Source organism: Drosophila willistoni, assembly GCF_018902025.1.
Source record: "Drosophila willistoni isolate 14030-0811.24 chromosome XL unlocalized genomic scaffold, UCI_dwil_1.1 Seg141, whole genome shotgun sequence".
Lineage (NCBI taxonomy): Eukaryota > Metazoa > Arthropoda > Insecta > Diptera > Drosophilidae > Drosophila > Drosophila willistoni.
The window spans coordinates 8,372,918-8,389,628 of record NW_025814052.1 but is presented as its reverse complement, the minus strand read 5'-3'; the positions used below and the strand labels follow the sequence as shown (position 1 = coordinate 8,389,628).

Genomic DNA, 16,711 nt, shown 5'->3' with positions numbered 1-16,711 from the left:
GGAAATTTTCTCAAATGTTGCATAGATAATAACCAATTTTAGGATGCATTTGGGAGGTACGTATATAAGTATATATGTAGCTTTTATCAAGCTTTACCTCAAAATGTGAAAGACTATTTAGTATATATAAAAACGTAAACAGACAGAAATAAGCACATTCTTCTCATCTTAATCATCTAATAAAAGAATCCTCAATTAAGACATGTTAACGGTTATATTTAAAAACTTAAATTCAAATCGTTATTTTTCTTATTTCTCTTTTATTTTTTACTGATTTTTATGTTATTAAATTAAATTTAAGCTTAAAATTGATTACTGAATAAGTAAAAACCATTAAATTTTGAAATTTTGATGCATCTGAAATTATTGGTGTAATTTCTTTTGTTAAAATAGAATAGACATTCACTAGAATTGACCATATAATTTGGATATCATTTCCATAAAATTTAAAAAAGTGGAACTTCAAGTTTTCTGTTAAGAGAGGGAGAGATTTTTTTATAATCTTTGCAATTTTTCCAAATTCTATCGATGGCGCGCTGAAATAATCGATATGTTTGCCAGTATCGATAGTTTGACATCGATTATTCTTGCCAACACTATAGCTGACGTGTTTCGTATCAAAAACAACAACAAATATTTCATATATCAAAATCATAATTTCACAGAAACGGAAGCAATGTCGAAGACCAACTAGGAAATAAAAGACCACGAACCACACCTGATGAGAGAGGGACAGACAGAGAAGTGAGCCTTTGATTTCAAAATTGAATTTAAATAAAAATTACAAACTTCCCCTTTTCAAATGGAATTATTGTAGGCTCTGAATGGGAATCGAGCAACAAAAACAGCACCAGCACCAGCAACAACACTAGACCAAGAGGCCTAGACGGAGGCAGAGGCAGCGGTAGCGGCAGCGCCAAACTGTAGCCGTGGCCAGTCGTTAGTTGATAGTTGATAGCGCTAGCAAGAAAAAAAGAGAGAGTAGATACACGCCAGCTAAACTGCAGTGAATCTTGTCCTGATTTCGAGTTCGACTCCAGATTGAATTTAACAGAACACATAATGGCCCAATTAACGATGATTGGCCGTGTCAGCGATGGTCTGCCACTGGTGGGCACCATGCAGGACGATGAGCAGGTCAGTTGTCGTGGTGGGGGTCACCATCCAACTTTCACTTTCCATTGATGATTATCAACATTTTAACATTTTATGTTTATGTTTACAGAGCGGACGCAGTGTTTTGGACTATCAGAACCAGGCTAAAATGTTATTCCGTAAATTGGGGAGCAACTCTCCGGCGCGCAGTAGCATTGAGACAGGACCATATCTATTCCAGTGAGTGAAATGGCGATGATGATTCATTATCGAGCACCCTTTGAACCCATCTTACTACTTTCCATTTGTTGGCCAATTTCATTATTTTTGTTTTTGTTTTTGTTTTTGTTGTGTGCAGCTATCTAATCGAGAATGATGTGTGCTACTTGGTCATGGTTGATAAAATGTATTCCAAACGATTGGCCTTCAACTATTTGGAGGATTTGGCTAAAGAGTTTCATGCAAATTACGGACGGCGAGTGAACTCAGTGACACGACCCTACGCATTCATCGAATTCGATGTCTATATACAAAAGTCGAAAAAGCAATTGACAGATCGTCGACGTAATATAAGTAGCATTAATACCCAGTTGCAAGACGTCCAAAGAATAATGGTGCAAAATATTGATGATGTCCTACAGCGTGGCACAGTTTTAGCGGGTAAAAATCTCAAAAACTCAAAAAACATATCTTCTCAACAAAGTTCGGCATGCCGAATTTGATATACCCTGGATAGAGTCTTTTTGACAGGTGTATACAAAAAATAGATGTGCAGCAATAATTTATGAATCGAAATACGTAATCAAATATGCTTTTTCCCATTTCCCAATTACAGAGCTCGATACGAAAACCCAAAATTTGTCTCTGATGTCACAGAAATACAAAAAAGATGCCAAATTATTAAATCGTAAATCCATGTATGTGAAGGCAGCAGCTCTGGGCACTATATTCCTAGTGTTTGTTTTATACTTTTGGGTTTTGTAATACCAAGTTCTAGGACACATTTCTTTAACGCTTATTTTTCTCTATTATTTTACCCGATTTTTTTTTTTGCTTTTGTAAAATCGTTTGTTCTTTAATATCTTTTCTCCCTCATTTGATATTTTCTCTGTGTGGATTAGTTTTTAGATCATTGAAAATTGAATATAAGTGTGTGTTATCTTCTTTCGGTTGATTGATTTAAGAGAAAATTATATTGTAAATTAAGAGTTTGAAAAAAAAAGTGAAAAAAAGCTAATGCAACTGATAAATCGATGGGTGATGTGCGACATTAATAAAATACATAAATATATATGAAACAAAAAAAAAAAAAAAAATTAAAGACAGAAAAAATATGGAATTACAATTTTAGGCAATTTATATTAGAAATGTTTAAGGAGAAATAAATCAATTTACAATGTTTAAAGAAAAAACAATTACGCATAAATATGGATTTTGATGGAAGTTGTTCTAAGGCATAGTTCATGACAAGGATATATCCAGGAATCAAAAGAGTTTTCTATTTCGTTTTGGCTCTACAACTCTTTATGGCGAATTTACCAACACTGGCATTGTATATTCTTTTTTGTATGGAAATTAGGAAAATTATATATGCAATCTCTAATTTCTTGCTTAGATTTATTGAAAATTATTCCCATTTCTTTATATATATATAATGACTAGAAACCTTTTGGTTTCTCATTTATTTTAAAATGGAATTCAGATTAATTAATTTAAGCTTATCCGAGTGTCGAAGTTATTATATTTATTTATTTCCATGTTGATATCAGTTGAAAATATGGTAAATTGCTAAATTGATATATAACCTTACTTAGAAACGCTTAACTTTGCGAATCTGTAATTCTGTCACTTTTTGGCAGATTTTAAAAATTCATTGAAAATTTATTGGAAAGCGATTGGTTCATCTTGCAGCTGTTTCGTTCCCCAACTTAAGCCTTTTTCCGAAGCTTTCACTACTTACCATTGTCGTTTCACTTTAATGCTATTAAATTCAACATTTGTTATTTTGAATTAAAATAATGGAAAATCTGGATAAAGATTAAGTTGTCTTTGTTCATATTCAGAAACTTAATTTCAATGAAACTACAACAATTCCATCATACTTCGACATATATATCCCATATATGTATATATTTCGTTTGATTTTTTAAGTGATCATTTCTACATACGTGATATATCATATATCAGATATATATATATATATGTTATGTGCATATATATTTATTTATTTATATATATAGTGTATATGTCCAATCGATATAAATTGTTAATATCAAATTTTTGTTTTGTTTTTTGTTTTTACATTCGACAAAAATGTTACACAAAAAAAAAAAAATATATAAATAAATGTACACTTGGTTTATGTTATAATATTCTTTGTTTTTTTTTTGTATATATCCATATTTATGATTGGATACAATATTACCAAACTTTTAACAAAAATTAAAATTAAAATATCAAAAGTAAAAAATTAAAATGGAGCAGATAAAAAAAAAATGGTTAAGCCCATTGACAGATTAAGAGAAGAAGAGCAAGAGAAATGCGGCCAGGAAGAGGGGTGGGAGGGGAAATTTAAGAACCTAATTTTGATTTGATCTATATAGATATACCCTATATTCCCTATGAGTTTTGGTGTAGAATGTAGTCAAAATTGTATCGCATTTTTTTTGTGTGTTTGGTTTGTTCATTTTTATGTTGCTCTATATCTATATATTTATATATATATAATATATATATGGAGTTGTTCCACATTCCGATTGGTAATTCCCTAAAACGTTGCTAAAAGATTCAAAATATTTATATAAAAATATTTAACTGGAAAAGTGCTAATAGAATAGTTATCTCGGACGGGGTAAATTTCTTAGTGGAAAAATTCCAGTCTTTCCACTAAAATGCAAGAATATTTCATGCAAAGTCTTTGGGTATGAACCCAGGGAGTAGGAAAAATGTCTGTTCAAACTGTTTCCCCTGCATGAACTATGTATATTTCTAGCTTATATGTGCATGAATATGAGAAATTTTGATAGGACTACTTTTGGAGGGCGAAGATCTATGAAGGATTTTAATCGTATTGATGGAAGTTACAAATCGAAATGGGGAACAGCACCGCTAAAATTTTTATTCATTTTTGATTTTCATTTGTATAAATTACAAAATTTGTTGTTTCACTAGAAGCTCTGGCTGTGTTCGGTTGGCTATGAGAACGAAAGAACTAATGAATTATATATATACACGTGTTTACGTATGTATATAAACCGATCTAGAGAGAATATACATATAGACATGCCTACATGCATATATAGAGAAAATTCCCATATCCCAAATCTCTCATCTGGTGAGATTTCCATAGTAACGTTTTTGGTTTTAATATCATTTTTAGATTTCATCATTGCATTATGTTTTGTTGACTTTTTTAAAAAGGCAGTTTCTATTCATCGTCTACTTTTCTGTTTGGTTTCGCTTATGGAGGGAGATTACCAAGCAATGGAAAACCATTTTCTTGTTCTCTTTTTTTCTTTCTTTTTTGTTGGGTACACACACTGTACAAAAGAAATGTAATATAAATTATAAAAATAATAGTTAAAAATAAAAAAAAATTGAATTTTTATAAGTGAGATTCTGTGTTTGATACCTTATATAGAGGTAAGCCTTAAAACTATACAAAAAAAATATATAATATCAGTATATATATGTTATAGGTAGTTGTTTATATATATATATATATATATGAATTACATAGCTTAGGTAAGAATAGGTTCTTCTTTTTTTCTTGTTCTTGCATCTGTGTCTTCTTCTAGTTTATCTAGTGTTGAGTAAGTATTAAAGAGTAATAATCTTAAGTATGTACAGTTGCTTCTCCCCTCCTACGTCTTTGTCGTTGTCCTCGTCATCATCATTGTCTTTGTTTATTTGAGACGCTGATGATCTGGTGTGCTTTTCAATATATCCGGCTGATGCTGATGCTGGTGATGATGCGCATGCGGATGTGTATAATGATGACCAGAGCTTAGAGTGCCCGGATGGCTGCCACCGCCGCCTCCACTGCCGGCACCCACACCGATACCGCCGCCTCCTGCATGATGAGAACTACTCAATGTATGCGAATGGGTCGAGTTCAATGTGTGCGTGGCATGCGAATTGAGTGTGTTATGCGCCGTGGTTGTTGCATTTGTCGAAGTGGCTGCCGGTCTTTGGGAGGCACGCAACGAACGATGCGACCCATTGCGAGTCAGCGAATTCATTTGCGGAGTTCCGGGCACTGTGTGACCCAGGGCATTCATATAGTCCGCAATGAGCAGCGTTATTTCCAATATCTTTGGTTTACTCATGGCAAATAAAAGCTTTTGCTCTGATCCATCATCGTGGCTAACCACCAGCATGAAGTCATCCTGACAGCCGCCAAAGGTCATCACTGTGCTATAGGGATACCTTGCCACTGGTGACATTGTGGACAACTCCAACACATTGAGGGCATCTTCGGCTATGGCCAACCAGGCCACCGGGGACTGTGCTTGTGCTTGAGTCGCTGCCTCGTTTTGTCGCGGCTTCGCCTGGAAGAGGCAGGCACCGAAATATGGCCATTTCCGGCAACAGGTCAAATAGATTCGTACACAATCCAATGTGGATCGACCCTTCAGCATTAGCCACTTTGATATGAGCATCTCTTGGACTTCCTTCAGCTGATCGGCTCCCAGGGCATCGCGATAGCGATACGGATAGAATTTATCCAATGCCTTAAGCCCAACATCCCGGGATTTCTCATGCGTATAGTCGCCCATATCGATTTGTGACATTAGCGACGACAATTCCAGGGCCAGTTCACGGGAGAGAGGGAAACGTCCCTGGACAATTTGGGCATTGGTCTGATAGCAGAGCAACAGGCGCTCCTTATCGGTTTCACATTTAATCGTGTGCTTCCAGTAGAGACGATTCTTATAGCTCATTTGGATGACGCGAGAGTTTTCAAATTTACCAGAACCCTTCTCGCGCAATGCTGTTTCCCATTTGCTTATCACATCGCATAATTTGGCCAAGGGTTCGAGATAGTGCTCGAGATCCTTTTCAATGGGATCGTCGCTGAAGAGACAAAAGCCATTGGTGGCATCCCTGGTGCCCAGCTCTTGGGCCAATGTCGATTGGAACTCCTCGATTGTTGTCGATCCATCGAACGAAACCACCTGCAAGGCATAATGATCAATCAATGAATCAAACGAGTGACTAAACTCTTGACTCACCTGATACGTGGCATTCATCATGTGCACGGGAATGGCATGCGGTAACGAATGATGATATGGATTCTTCAGCAATATGGATAGGACTTCCATGCGTGATGGTTTCGTCTCACGTCCGCCATTCTTTAGTGTGCGTTCCAGGGCTCGTTCACAGTAGGCGGCATATTTGCCCGTTTCGGTTTTTGTATCCGCATTGCGTGATAAATGTAACTTAAGATACCATAAAAGACGACTAGACTTCGGTACAAACAATGAAACGGCTAGAGCAAGCAATTGCCAGCCCTGAACAAAACTATAGGCTGGCGGATTCGATTTACAATCGATAATGGGCGTGGTCACAGGGGCCTAGATAATAGAATACAAGAATATAAAGGATAAATTGTAAAATATAGTTACAAATAATTAAAAAATTTTATTGGTTTTTAATATACGTTTAGTTTAAATTAGACTATGGAGATATCAAGGTAAATAATTTCTAATGACTACAATAAATAAACACAACTGTACACACACAACACACACACATACATATACAGTATGCCGCTAAAATTTCCCCTCATACCTGTATTGATGTTGGCGAACTGCCATTGGCTTGGGCATGGCTACCCTGTTGGGTATCACAGGTGAACAGGCTTTGGGTGGCGCACAATAGTAATTGCTGTAAATTTCATTGGTCGAGGATCGATAGTTCAAGTCGATCGATAAAAGTTCGAAGGTCGTAGTTGTTGTCGTCGTCGTCAAAGGTTTAGTGTTGGAAAACGGTTGGAATTGGATTGGTTGGGTCGACAACGGAAAAACGGTAATGCAAATATTTTGTTGAAAAAGAAACAAAATAGAAGAGGAAGAGAAGCCAAAAAACATTTGCTGATCAATTGAATAGTAATTTTGTATTTCGCTTTTTGTTTTGTGTTTAACCCGCTAAAAAAAAAGTTGTCTTTACTTTTCTTTTTGTTTTTTATACTTTCGCTTATTTAAAAAGCCACAAAATACACGCAAAGTAAAAAAAAAACTAGATTATATATAGACATTATATATGTAGGTATTTGAAGAATAATGCGAGACATTCAAAGCAGCAAAATGATTAGAACAGAAACAGAGACAAAGAGAGAGAGAGAGAGAGAGAGATAGAGACAGTAGAAACACTAAAAAAACGTATGTGAGTGTGTGAAGAGACAGTGAGAGTGAGACGAACAGAGCGACATAACAAGTTTCAACACTGAGCCACTTGGCGGTGATTCACAAACAGTTAACCAACACTGTATTTCTAGTTGAAACTTTAGTTTGAACGATCTCAAGCGATCGTTGCAGAAACCTTGGTCAAAAGTGCAGAATATTTGCCAAAAATTATTCCAATTCAACAGGACAAGTTCCTAGGTGTTCAATTGAGGTGAATTGAATTCTCCATTGAATAAAAATAGCCGCTCTGCGTTTTTCGATACTTCTTTGTTTTCCTTGGTGGTTTGTTGTGGGTGAGTTGGGTGGTTCTATGTATGTAGGTGGTGTAACGTGTTCTCTTTCGTGTGTTATGTTATGTATGTATGTTTCTTTATAATGTATGTACAAATGTTGTGAAATTTACAGCAAATACTCTATACAATAATTTTGTAAATGTTGTATGTATGTACATATATAGAAAAGCTAACAAACAGATTGCACAGCAATATATGGGTATATTTATGTTTATCTATTTATATGTATGAACAGTTATGGGGGGAAATTTTATTGTCTGTATATGCTAATAATAAAACAATAAACAGAAAACTATAGACAAAACTATAAACAAATCGTATGACAATTGTAAATAATAAAGAACATCATTTAGAGGGAAGTTAGTAGACATAAAACATGCAAAAACTAGTTAAATTATTTATATATTAAGATTTAGTTTATTTTATTGAAGCGTTTTTATAAGCCATTATTTCTGTCGTAGTTTTTTTTTTTTTTTTGTGGTTGGAAGCAAAGCTTTGAAAATAAATATAAACCAATACTCGTATAATACCCGAAAATGTTTATGAAATGTTACACAAAAGATGAGCGAGTTTCGTTTTTAGCTATATAGTAAATGTGCTCTCTATATATACATAGACAGACATTGCCATGATCCATGATCGTACACTCGGGGGCTAGACATGTAACTTTTCTGCATTGCATTTTGCTTTTCTTTTTGTTAGTAAACTAAATTATGAATTTACAATCAATCAAAATTAATTTGAGGTTGGGCTTGTGGTGTGGGTGGGGAGAATAACTCAAACTTTTGGGAATTGGAGGGGAAAATAAACAAGAAACACACAAAAATTCAAAAAATTTTCTCACTAAGATCAATTTGAAGAAGAAGCTTTGCAACTGAAAAACTTACGCGCGTTTGCTTGCCCAGTTTCTTGTTTACCTGGACGCCGACACTTAGTTTTTGTCCCATATGTCGGGAAGTTTGTTTAATCAATATGCAAATCATTTCGGTTTGCAGTTCCGGCATATCCAAACAGTGCTGCAATGCGTTCTGAGCGAGAACCACATGATAATCGATGCCAGGTTGATTCACTGCCACAGACATGAATAGTTGAATGCTCTAAGAAAGCGGAAGAGAGGAGATAGAAATCCAGTTTATATAGACACAATAAGAGACACTTCCAATTGTTGTCTTACCTTGAAGAGCTTAATGGCCTCTGGCTGCATGGTTTCCGTGTGCATGGATGATAATGGAGCTGTGATCGTGTCTTTGGTGTGTAGCAATATGGGATGACGCCAGAGAACGCAATCTGAAAAAAACATCACAATGTCAGACTCGAAAATCAATAGGTCAATCTATAGGTTTAAGTTACTTGGATCGCCATCGGTTTCCATTAGCTTTTGAACTAACTGCTCATACTGAGTGCCAGCACTGGGACCACCGCCCGAAACGACAGTCAAATGATATAACCAATTATCACGCTCTGGCTTGCCGGATAGGATAAGATATGTTGGACCCTGATGTGCTGGATAGATGGCGACTGTTAGTCGTGCCTGATCCTGGGCAGCATCCTCACGTTCCTCGGAATCTGAGTCGGAAACATGTTCGACTTCCTCAACACGAGCATCACGCATATTAATCTGACCCAATGGATTCTGTGTGTGCATGGAAAATATAATTGAAATCACTCACTTACTTTCTGTCTTCTGTCTCTCTCTCTCTCTCTGTCTGTCTTACCGTCTCTGCTGGGGCTTTGAAATAAAGAAACATCTTGCCCAATAGCACACACCAGCATTTCTTGGCGTGACCGTTCTTCACTTTGGTCACCCATCCCTGCACTGTGGGTTTCTGATCATCGCGACTTAGCAGTAGTTTTGTGGCATTTCGTCGTTGCACGTTCTGCAGCACTCGAATCCAGTCATCCATGGTGGCATGTGAGTCGGCCGTTAGATAGTAAACCTTTTTTCCAGTGTCTATTTCAAAGGTCGATGCCCCTTCGGCTCGATTAATGCGACAGGCTTCGTCGAGCAGGATTTGTCCTTGTGGTTTCCGTTGTATATCGTGTTGGCTCTTCCAATAGTTGAGTGAACCGTTCTTCAGGACGAACCAACGTTTCCGCCAAGTCTTCAATTTGCCACCCAATTTGGCCAGGTGACCCATCTGCAAAAGCCAAACAGAAAACCCAATTGATATCTGCGGGGTAGATGAATGGGCGGTTGGGGCTGGTTAACTTACCTTCTCTAGGGACTCGATTTTCTTGCTCGGCGAATCCACATAGGATTGACGCATTAACAATGATGGCATTGAGGCATCCATGCATGTGGATTCGGATACAGCATCCGGGGGCAGGGCGTAATCATCGGAGAGGCCTGATTCAAAGGAAATATCTGAAATTACTGTGCCACGCATGTGGTGCTGGTGGTTGGGGTGGTTCTGGTTCTGGTTCTGGTTATGGTTGTGGCTATGGTGGGGCGGGACAACACGCAAATGCGCAATGGGCATATGTAGGCGTGGCAGCGTGCTCTGTGTGGGCTTGTTTAGGCTTGTGATACCAAGTGCCTGTGGGTGTGGTAGAGTATGGTGTGTCTGGTGGACTGTGGTGTGGTGTGATGTGGTGTGGTGTGGTGTGGTGAAGCGAAATGAAGTGTGGTGTATGGTGTTTAGTGTTTGGGATTAGTGATGAGAGTGAAAGGATAATGATAATGATGATGATCAGTTCGGTTGGTGGGCAAGGTTAAATAATGACAAGGTTAAGATGAGCAGAAGTTGTCACAAGTTGTTAGAAATTGTTTGAATTCACTTTGCTTAAGATTAGAAGAGGGAAAATTGGAAAGGATATCATCTGGCGGGAGGAAGGATACAATGCAAATTTTCATCGGAACTACTTTAATAATGGAAGGTACAAAGGAAGGGAGAATGCTTATGCATGCTATCACAAAATATACATATATCGATTAGGGATTTTCTGGTATCGGAACTCAAGGAAATTTTGCACTGCTTAGTAAATTACATTTAAGGATATTGGTTAGGGTTGGTAAAAGGGGATTTCAATTGGGTTTATTTAGTTTTTGCTTTGGTTGTAGTTTAAGTGTTAATTTAGTTGGGTGTTTTTTAGTGGTTGTTAGTGGGTGGATTAGTTGGTGGTTCTGTGAATGCACACGATGCTACGCTACAATTTACTTTGGAGGATTCACAACAGTCGAGATAAGGCTCTGAGAGATAAGGGTCGATTCTACTTTCGGTGCTGATATCCTGGTTTTTGTAATTTCTACATACCACGTGCTTTGGCATTTTTAGGACTCTCGGAACCACTTCGTTTCGCCGGGCTCAAACTTGAGGATGTTTTCAAACTCTTCGATGGACTCGATGCACTCCCTGATGTGGAGGTCTCTGTGTTGTCTGTGCTCGACGAGTTGTGCGAATTGTGTGTTAGCATGACGGCATGATCCTCCCCATCACTGGAATCATCACTGGAGTCCCCGGTGAAGGGCATTGAACGTATTTGGGAAGCTCGACCCTTGACAGTGGCATAGACGGGCACGGAGATATCACAGAAGCCGCCGCTGGCGGTTTGTTGCTGCCGCGATGGCGGCGGTTGAGGTGTGCCCGGTGCGGTGCCATTTCCCTCCATTGTGTTCGTATGACGAGAACGGCCATTCGATAAAGTGTTGCTGTTGGTATTAGTAGTAGTGATGCCATCAGCCAACGGCTGTACATCTGGTTGCTCATTGTGGGAGCCCAAGGAGCTGCCGTGCTCAGCTGTGCTAGTCCCGGCGGCACCTGTGCCGACCAAGCCATCGTTGGCCACCTGGTAGATTTTCGCCTCCCAGCTGGGAAACCGATGTAGCGGCGGTGTCGGCGGTCGAGGTACACCCAAATCACTGGTGGTTGTTGTGGTTGTGCTTGAATTACCGCCACTGGCCATCAGGGCGGGATTGTTTTTCATCCACGATGGCAGCTTCTCGCACGACGGTGTATAGATTTCCGCATAGTCGTGCGCTGTATCCGTATCAGAGCTATCCGGGCGTGTGGTTATGGGATTCTTTGTTGTGATACTCGAAAGCGGGGCCAGAGTGAGGCCATCGACGGCCGCCACTAGATTACGCTCGAGTTCCTGTGGCTCCATTGAGAGATTGCGCCTGTGCTGATGATGGGGATATGATGAGGTTAATGGCCTACTGATAATCTCTTGCGGATCGAGACTTTCGCTACGTCTTCGTGTCTCCGGCGTTGTGGCAAAGTCCTGTACATCCAGGCTCAAGCTATTCCTAACTGGCCCAACAATACTGTGGCGTTGCGACTGATTGGCTATGTGATTCTTAAGCAGTTCCAGTTGCTGGTTGCATTTGATATTCTGTTCGCGCAGCAATTGATTTTGCTCCTCCAAGTCGCGCAGCTTATTGTTGACCCACTCTTTGATCTTGGCGGCCTTCGCTTCGATTTGTCGGGCGTCGTGTAGACGCAATTGACGTTGTTCCTCTACCTGAATCTCCAAAGAAGTGATTACTTTTTCTGCCTCGTTGCTGGAACCGCTGGAAACACTAGTGACCACAGATGCTGATCCAATGGCTTGCTGTTGTTGTTGTTGCTGCTGTTGTTGTTGTTGGTGGTTGGGCGAATTAGTGGACGAGTGTTGTTGTTGCTGCTGTGACTGTGCTTGGGGCTTGGGCCACTCACTCAGTCGCTGCTCCATAGCTCGCACCTTAAAGCCAGAAAAATACGTAGAGGAAACAGTTGAATAAATGTTCTAATAAAAAAACAAATGCAAATATGGTACATGGATGCAATAAGGTTAGACAATAAACGACAAAGTTCTATGTTTAAAATTTAAAAAAATAAAATCCGTAGTAAACTCTTAAATCGTATTGAAATTGATTGCTGTGTGAGTGATCTAATAAACAGTTCCAAGATACACAATAAATATCAGAGCACACTATTTTGAATATTTCAAGAGAAGAATCCATCGAGCATATTTATAACAACTTTAGATAGTCGACAAGGTTTTCTGTTAAACAAGAGTCTTCCTGAAATCTCTCTATAGAGAGTATATACTCTGTCACACCATTGACAATTTTGACCATTGCTTTTTTATACATGCTACAGAACTGCATTACTCTTCTCGAGGCTAAATGTCAATCTACTGATGCAAATGTAGAATAGTTGTTCAAGTGTTTTTCTAGGAAAATTGAAACTTAATGGATTAAAGAGTAGTCAGAAGGTTAGTTGGAAGATTAGTTAAAGTTGATCAAATTTATGGAAAAGATCAAATACGGATAAATCGGTAAAAGGATGAAAATGAAGGGTCAACCCAGGTCAAGTCGCACAGCAAGAATTTCGCTTTAAAACTCAAGAACCCTTCTTCCTGGCCAGACTCAAGTGGCCAAGTGCTAAAACCAAAATGTCGAGCCATCCGTTTACGTGTAAAACACACACACACACACACACAATGATGAGAGGGGGCAAAACTTGTGTGTAATTAAAAGGAACCATTTCAAGACAGACCGTGAACGACCATTTAACACTTGCTTGCTGCATTTCGTTGAACCGATGCCACATGCCACATTGCCATTGCCATTGCCATGGTACGGTGACGGTGACGGGGGGAAAATGTGCCCGGTACAAGTATTTTTATGGGCATACACAACAATTTGCAAAGTAATGCAAGTTGCCACCAAAACACACTCCGACAGACAGACAGACAGACAGACCCAGCAGAGAAGCGAGAGAGCGAGAGGTTGGAAGAAAAGAAATAACTTCATTTGGCACGCCAGGAAACCAAACTGACAACCGAAACCCAGACCGGAAAACAACTTGGTTTGTCACTTTGCTAAAGTACAAAAGATTGCGGGCAGTTGTTCCATTCACACCCGTATACGTATGTATGTATATATTAGTATATATGTATATGGACATACATACATATATCTTTTCGAATCAATCTACACCTTTTGCATTATTACACAATTGTCACTTTTGGGGTAAAGAAAAATGGGTCAATCGGTTGTTTTTTTTTCGGGTCCTTTATTGGCTGGGTTCCGGCTCACCGGCACGGACACCGGCATCGATATCGGCAGCAAAAATATTATTGCGAGTTAAATATAAAGTCAATAAGCTGACAAAAATAACATGTATAGACAGCCATAGACCGTAAGCGTGTGTGGTCATAAAATGTCACAGTTCATGACATGATATTGGGAGACAAATAACAAACATTTCACAAATTTAACGATTGTTTTCTCTTTTAACTGTTTTCCTTGCACGTTAAAAAGAAGGAAAAACCGACCATTTAAATGTATTTTTATTTCCTTTCATTTTGGTCTCACTAAAAACTTAGACCATAAAATTGAACTGCGCCTAACTGCAACTCGGAGAACTTTTTGTCGACAGTTTGAGAAACCACAGTGAAATGGGCTCAATTACTAGTTAAGTTGCATTTCCATTTGCATTTAAGACTTTCTTGAATGTTTTTCCTATAATTTTATTTAAAAATGCTTTGACTTTTATCTAAGTAAAAGGCGTGTGTGTGTGTGTGTGTGTGTGGGTGTGTGTGTGTGTGGGGCCCTAAGTCCATGAAATCTATGTATATAAATCTATGCCTTCTGTCACAGACGGAAGACAACTAAATCCGGCAATTTCGTTTTATTGGATTTGCAAGCTAGACACACACACACACACACACACATACACACATACACACACACTTTGACTTGAAAGGATATGCCAGATGGTGATAAGGTGATAGGTTAGTTTGGAAGATAAAAACTACACTTGAAACTCAACTGGGAAACGCTCTAGATTTCATATTGTATTCTGACTTGAATGATTTTTGAAGCTTTTCGAGAAATCTGAAATATATATTTTATGCTAGTTTGTTTTGTGTCCTGATCTCTAAATCCTTGGCTATACCTAAGCCTTGAGAGAAGTTTTTATTTGTTTTTTTTTTTGTAGCTGGGCGCGGGAAAACTTTTGTCTTTAGTTTATTGTCTGGTAGTAAAGGCGTTGGAAAAAAAAAGAAAAGAGAAAAACCCCTGAAAGACAAAGTTTTTCCTTACTTTTTCTTTACAAAACTGATTAAGTTAAGCTTTCCCCCTCACGACCCACGACACTCTTTTCCCAACTCCATCTCCATTTCTCGTTGGTGGAAAGTTTTAAACTGCAGCAGCTTGAAATAGGGAAATATCTGGCAAACGATGTCTGCATTATAAATCAGAGGGAAAATAGAAATCACATTATATATTAAATGGATAATATTTATGCATAGTTAATTCAGTGCACTAAAGTCAGCCACAAAGTATGCAACACGTTTTCCTTTTCCAAACTGACACTCGTCGGTGTTAGAGTAACGAGTAGAAAGACACTCGACGAGTGCCATTGTCAACAAATTTAATTGTTTCGCTTGGCAAAATACACTGATTGTGAGTCTGTGATGTGGCAAAATGAAGGAGTTTCTAATCCTACAAATAACCACAATGTACATAGTCATTTTCATCTTGGTAATAGACTAGACTCGTCGTAATTTGCACGAAAAGCATGCACATTTTTTGCGTTATTCATTTTCACGTTGCTTTTTTTTCAATTTCAGAGCTGCCAAAACATGCAGCAAATATTGACATTGACTGTAATGGAAAAATCATCATCATCATCATCGCCGCTGAAGTCGCCGCCACAACAGAGACAAGAAGAAAATAGAAGTTTGAGAACAACAGAAAATGAAAAAAATGTATACCATGAAAAGTGTGAAATAGATGAGAGAAGAGGTTGAATGAGACTGACAGAAATAGTAGAAGGGAAACTCTCATAAGAGTTAGGCCGATTAGACAAATCGAAAAGCTTTTCCGAACTGGAGTTTAAAATGAAGTTCGATAAATGGAAGTTCTAATGAATAGAATCTTGGTTTTGCTATGAGCTAATTTTTAAAAACTTTATCTGTAATATATCTTTGTATATATATATTTATTTGCTTCTAAGTGGTCTCAATTGCATTAAATTTGAATTATATTCAATGTCGACTCGCATTTGAAAAGAAAAGAAAATTGAGCAGATAAAATGGAAGCGGGGAAAAGAGAGAGAGAAAGAGAGAGATAGAGACCCTAAGCTAAAGCTGGATGAGGGAGATATAAGTGCCAGATCCCCTCAGACTAGACGACAACAACGACAACGTCGCGTGCCAACAGCAAGAGCAACAGCAGTGGCAGGAATGGGGATGAAGATACACACAAGTGGGGGCTCAAAATTGATGGAGTGGCAAGGGATGCGAGGGGGGAGGGGCCGATGAGGGGGCGACGGCAACAATATTTTATGGAGTGTTGTCTAGAGTGCTTGCCGCTGCTGCTGCTTCTGTTTGGATGCTTTTTCCAGCGGCAGTTTGCTATAAATAACAATGGAATCATGACTCGAAATTAAACGTCGAAAATGTTGGGACACAGCAGCAGCAGCAGCAGTTTGGGGGCTAATAGTAGGAGGAGGAGTCGGAGTTGGATTTAGAGTCCAAGTCCGAGGTGGATGGAGCAAAAGGAGATTCTTTGAGGGAATGGAGTGTGGTGAGTGCGGATGGGGAGACACAGAAGATTTGCTCAAGAAGTGAAAGAAAAACACAAGAAACGCAAATAAAATATATGTAGTATGTGTACGGACACATCAAATGCTAGATGATATTAGGTACGGGGGGGGGACACATCATGGACTAAGTGCAAGAGGCATCAATTTCGTCTAGCTGGAACGGGGAACGAAAGGGAGATTTTTCGTGTGTTTTCGGGCATATTTTCCCCTCGTTGTAATATTAACAAATTGCCAAAGGGAGGCGAAAACCATTAAAATTTGTTAGACATAAACTAAAAAGGGGACGAAGCAGCCCTCCTTCATCCCCTCGCCATGCATAAGATCAAAGAATGAACATAAATAAATGATTTCATACTTAATTAAGATGAACCACTAAAAC

At 38.5% G+C, this 16,711-nt stretch overlaps 2 protein-coding genes across 9 annotated transcripts in view; one reads left to right on the top strand and one right to left on the bottom strand.

Moving 5' to 3' along the window:
• The first annotated feature begins 622 nt into the window (after positions 1-622).
• LOC6648958 (vesicle-trafficking protein SEC22b) lies at positions 623-2,113 on the top strand. The gene is made up of 5 exons (XM_002071760.4): positions 623-744; positions 818-1,137; positions 1,226-1,335; positions 1,454-1,755; positions 1,931-2,113. The coding sequence occupies exons 2-5, from the start codon at positions 1,063-1,065 to the stop codon at positions 2,077-2,079; spliced, it is 636 nt and encodes a 211-aa protein (XP_002071796.1). The 5' UTR covers positions 623-744; positions 818-1,062; the 3' UTR covers positions 2,080-2,113.
• Positions 2,114-4,783: 2,670 nt separating this feature from the next.
• The window catches only part of LOC6648956 (uncharacterized protein CG43867), a 109,779-nt gene continuing 97,851 nt past the window's right edge, over positions 4,784-16,711 (bottom strand). For 3 of the 8 annotated variants that reach the window (XM_023179497.2, XM_023179501.2, XM_023179503.2), the window contains 9 exons: positions 11,050-12,475; positions 10,009-10,142; positions 9,511-9,933; positions 9,146-9,428; positions 8,970-9,082; positions 8,683-8,892; positions 6,889-6,984; positions 6,330-6,671; positions 4,784-6,272 (listed from right to left, as the gene is read on the bottom strand). In XM_023179497.2, coding sequence (XP_023035265.1) covers positions 5,001-6,272; positions 6,330-6,671; positions 6,889-6,984; positions 8,683-8,892; positions 8,970-9,082; positions 9,146-9,428; positions 9,511-9,933; positions 10,009-10,142; positions 11,050-12,475 — 4,299 coding nt within the window. In that variant the 3' untranslated portion in view covers positions 4,784-5,000. The remainder of the gene's footprint in view (positions 6,273-6,329; positions 6,672-6,888; positions 6,985-8,682; positions 8,893-8,969; positions 9,083-9,145; positions 9,429-9,510; positions 9,934-10,008; positions 10,143-11,049; positions 12,476-16,711) is intronic. The other 5 variants (XM_023179498.2, XM_002071758.4, XM_023179500.2 and 2 more) reach the window with 3 other exon arrangements.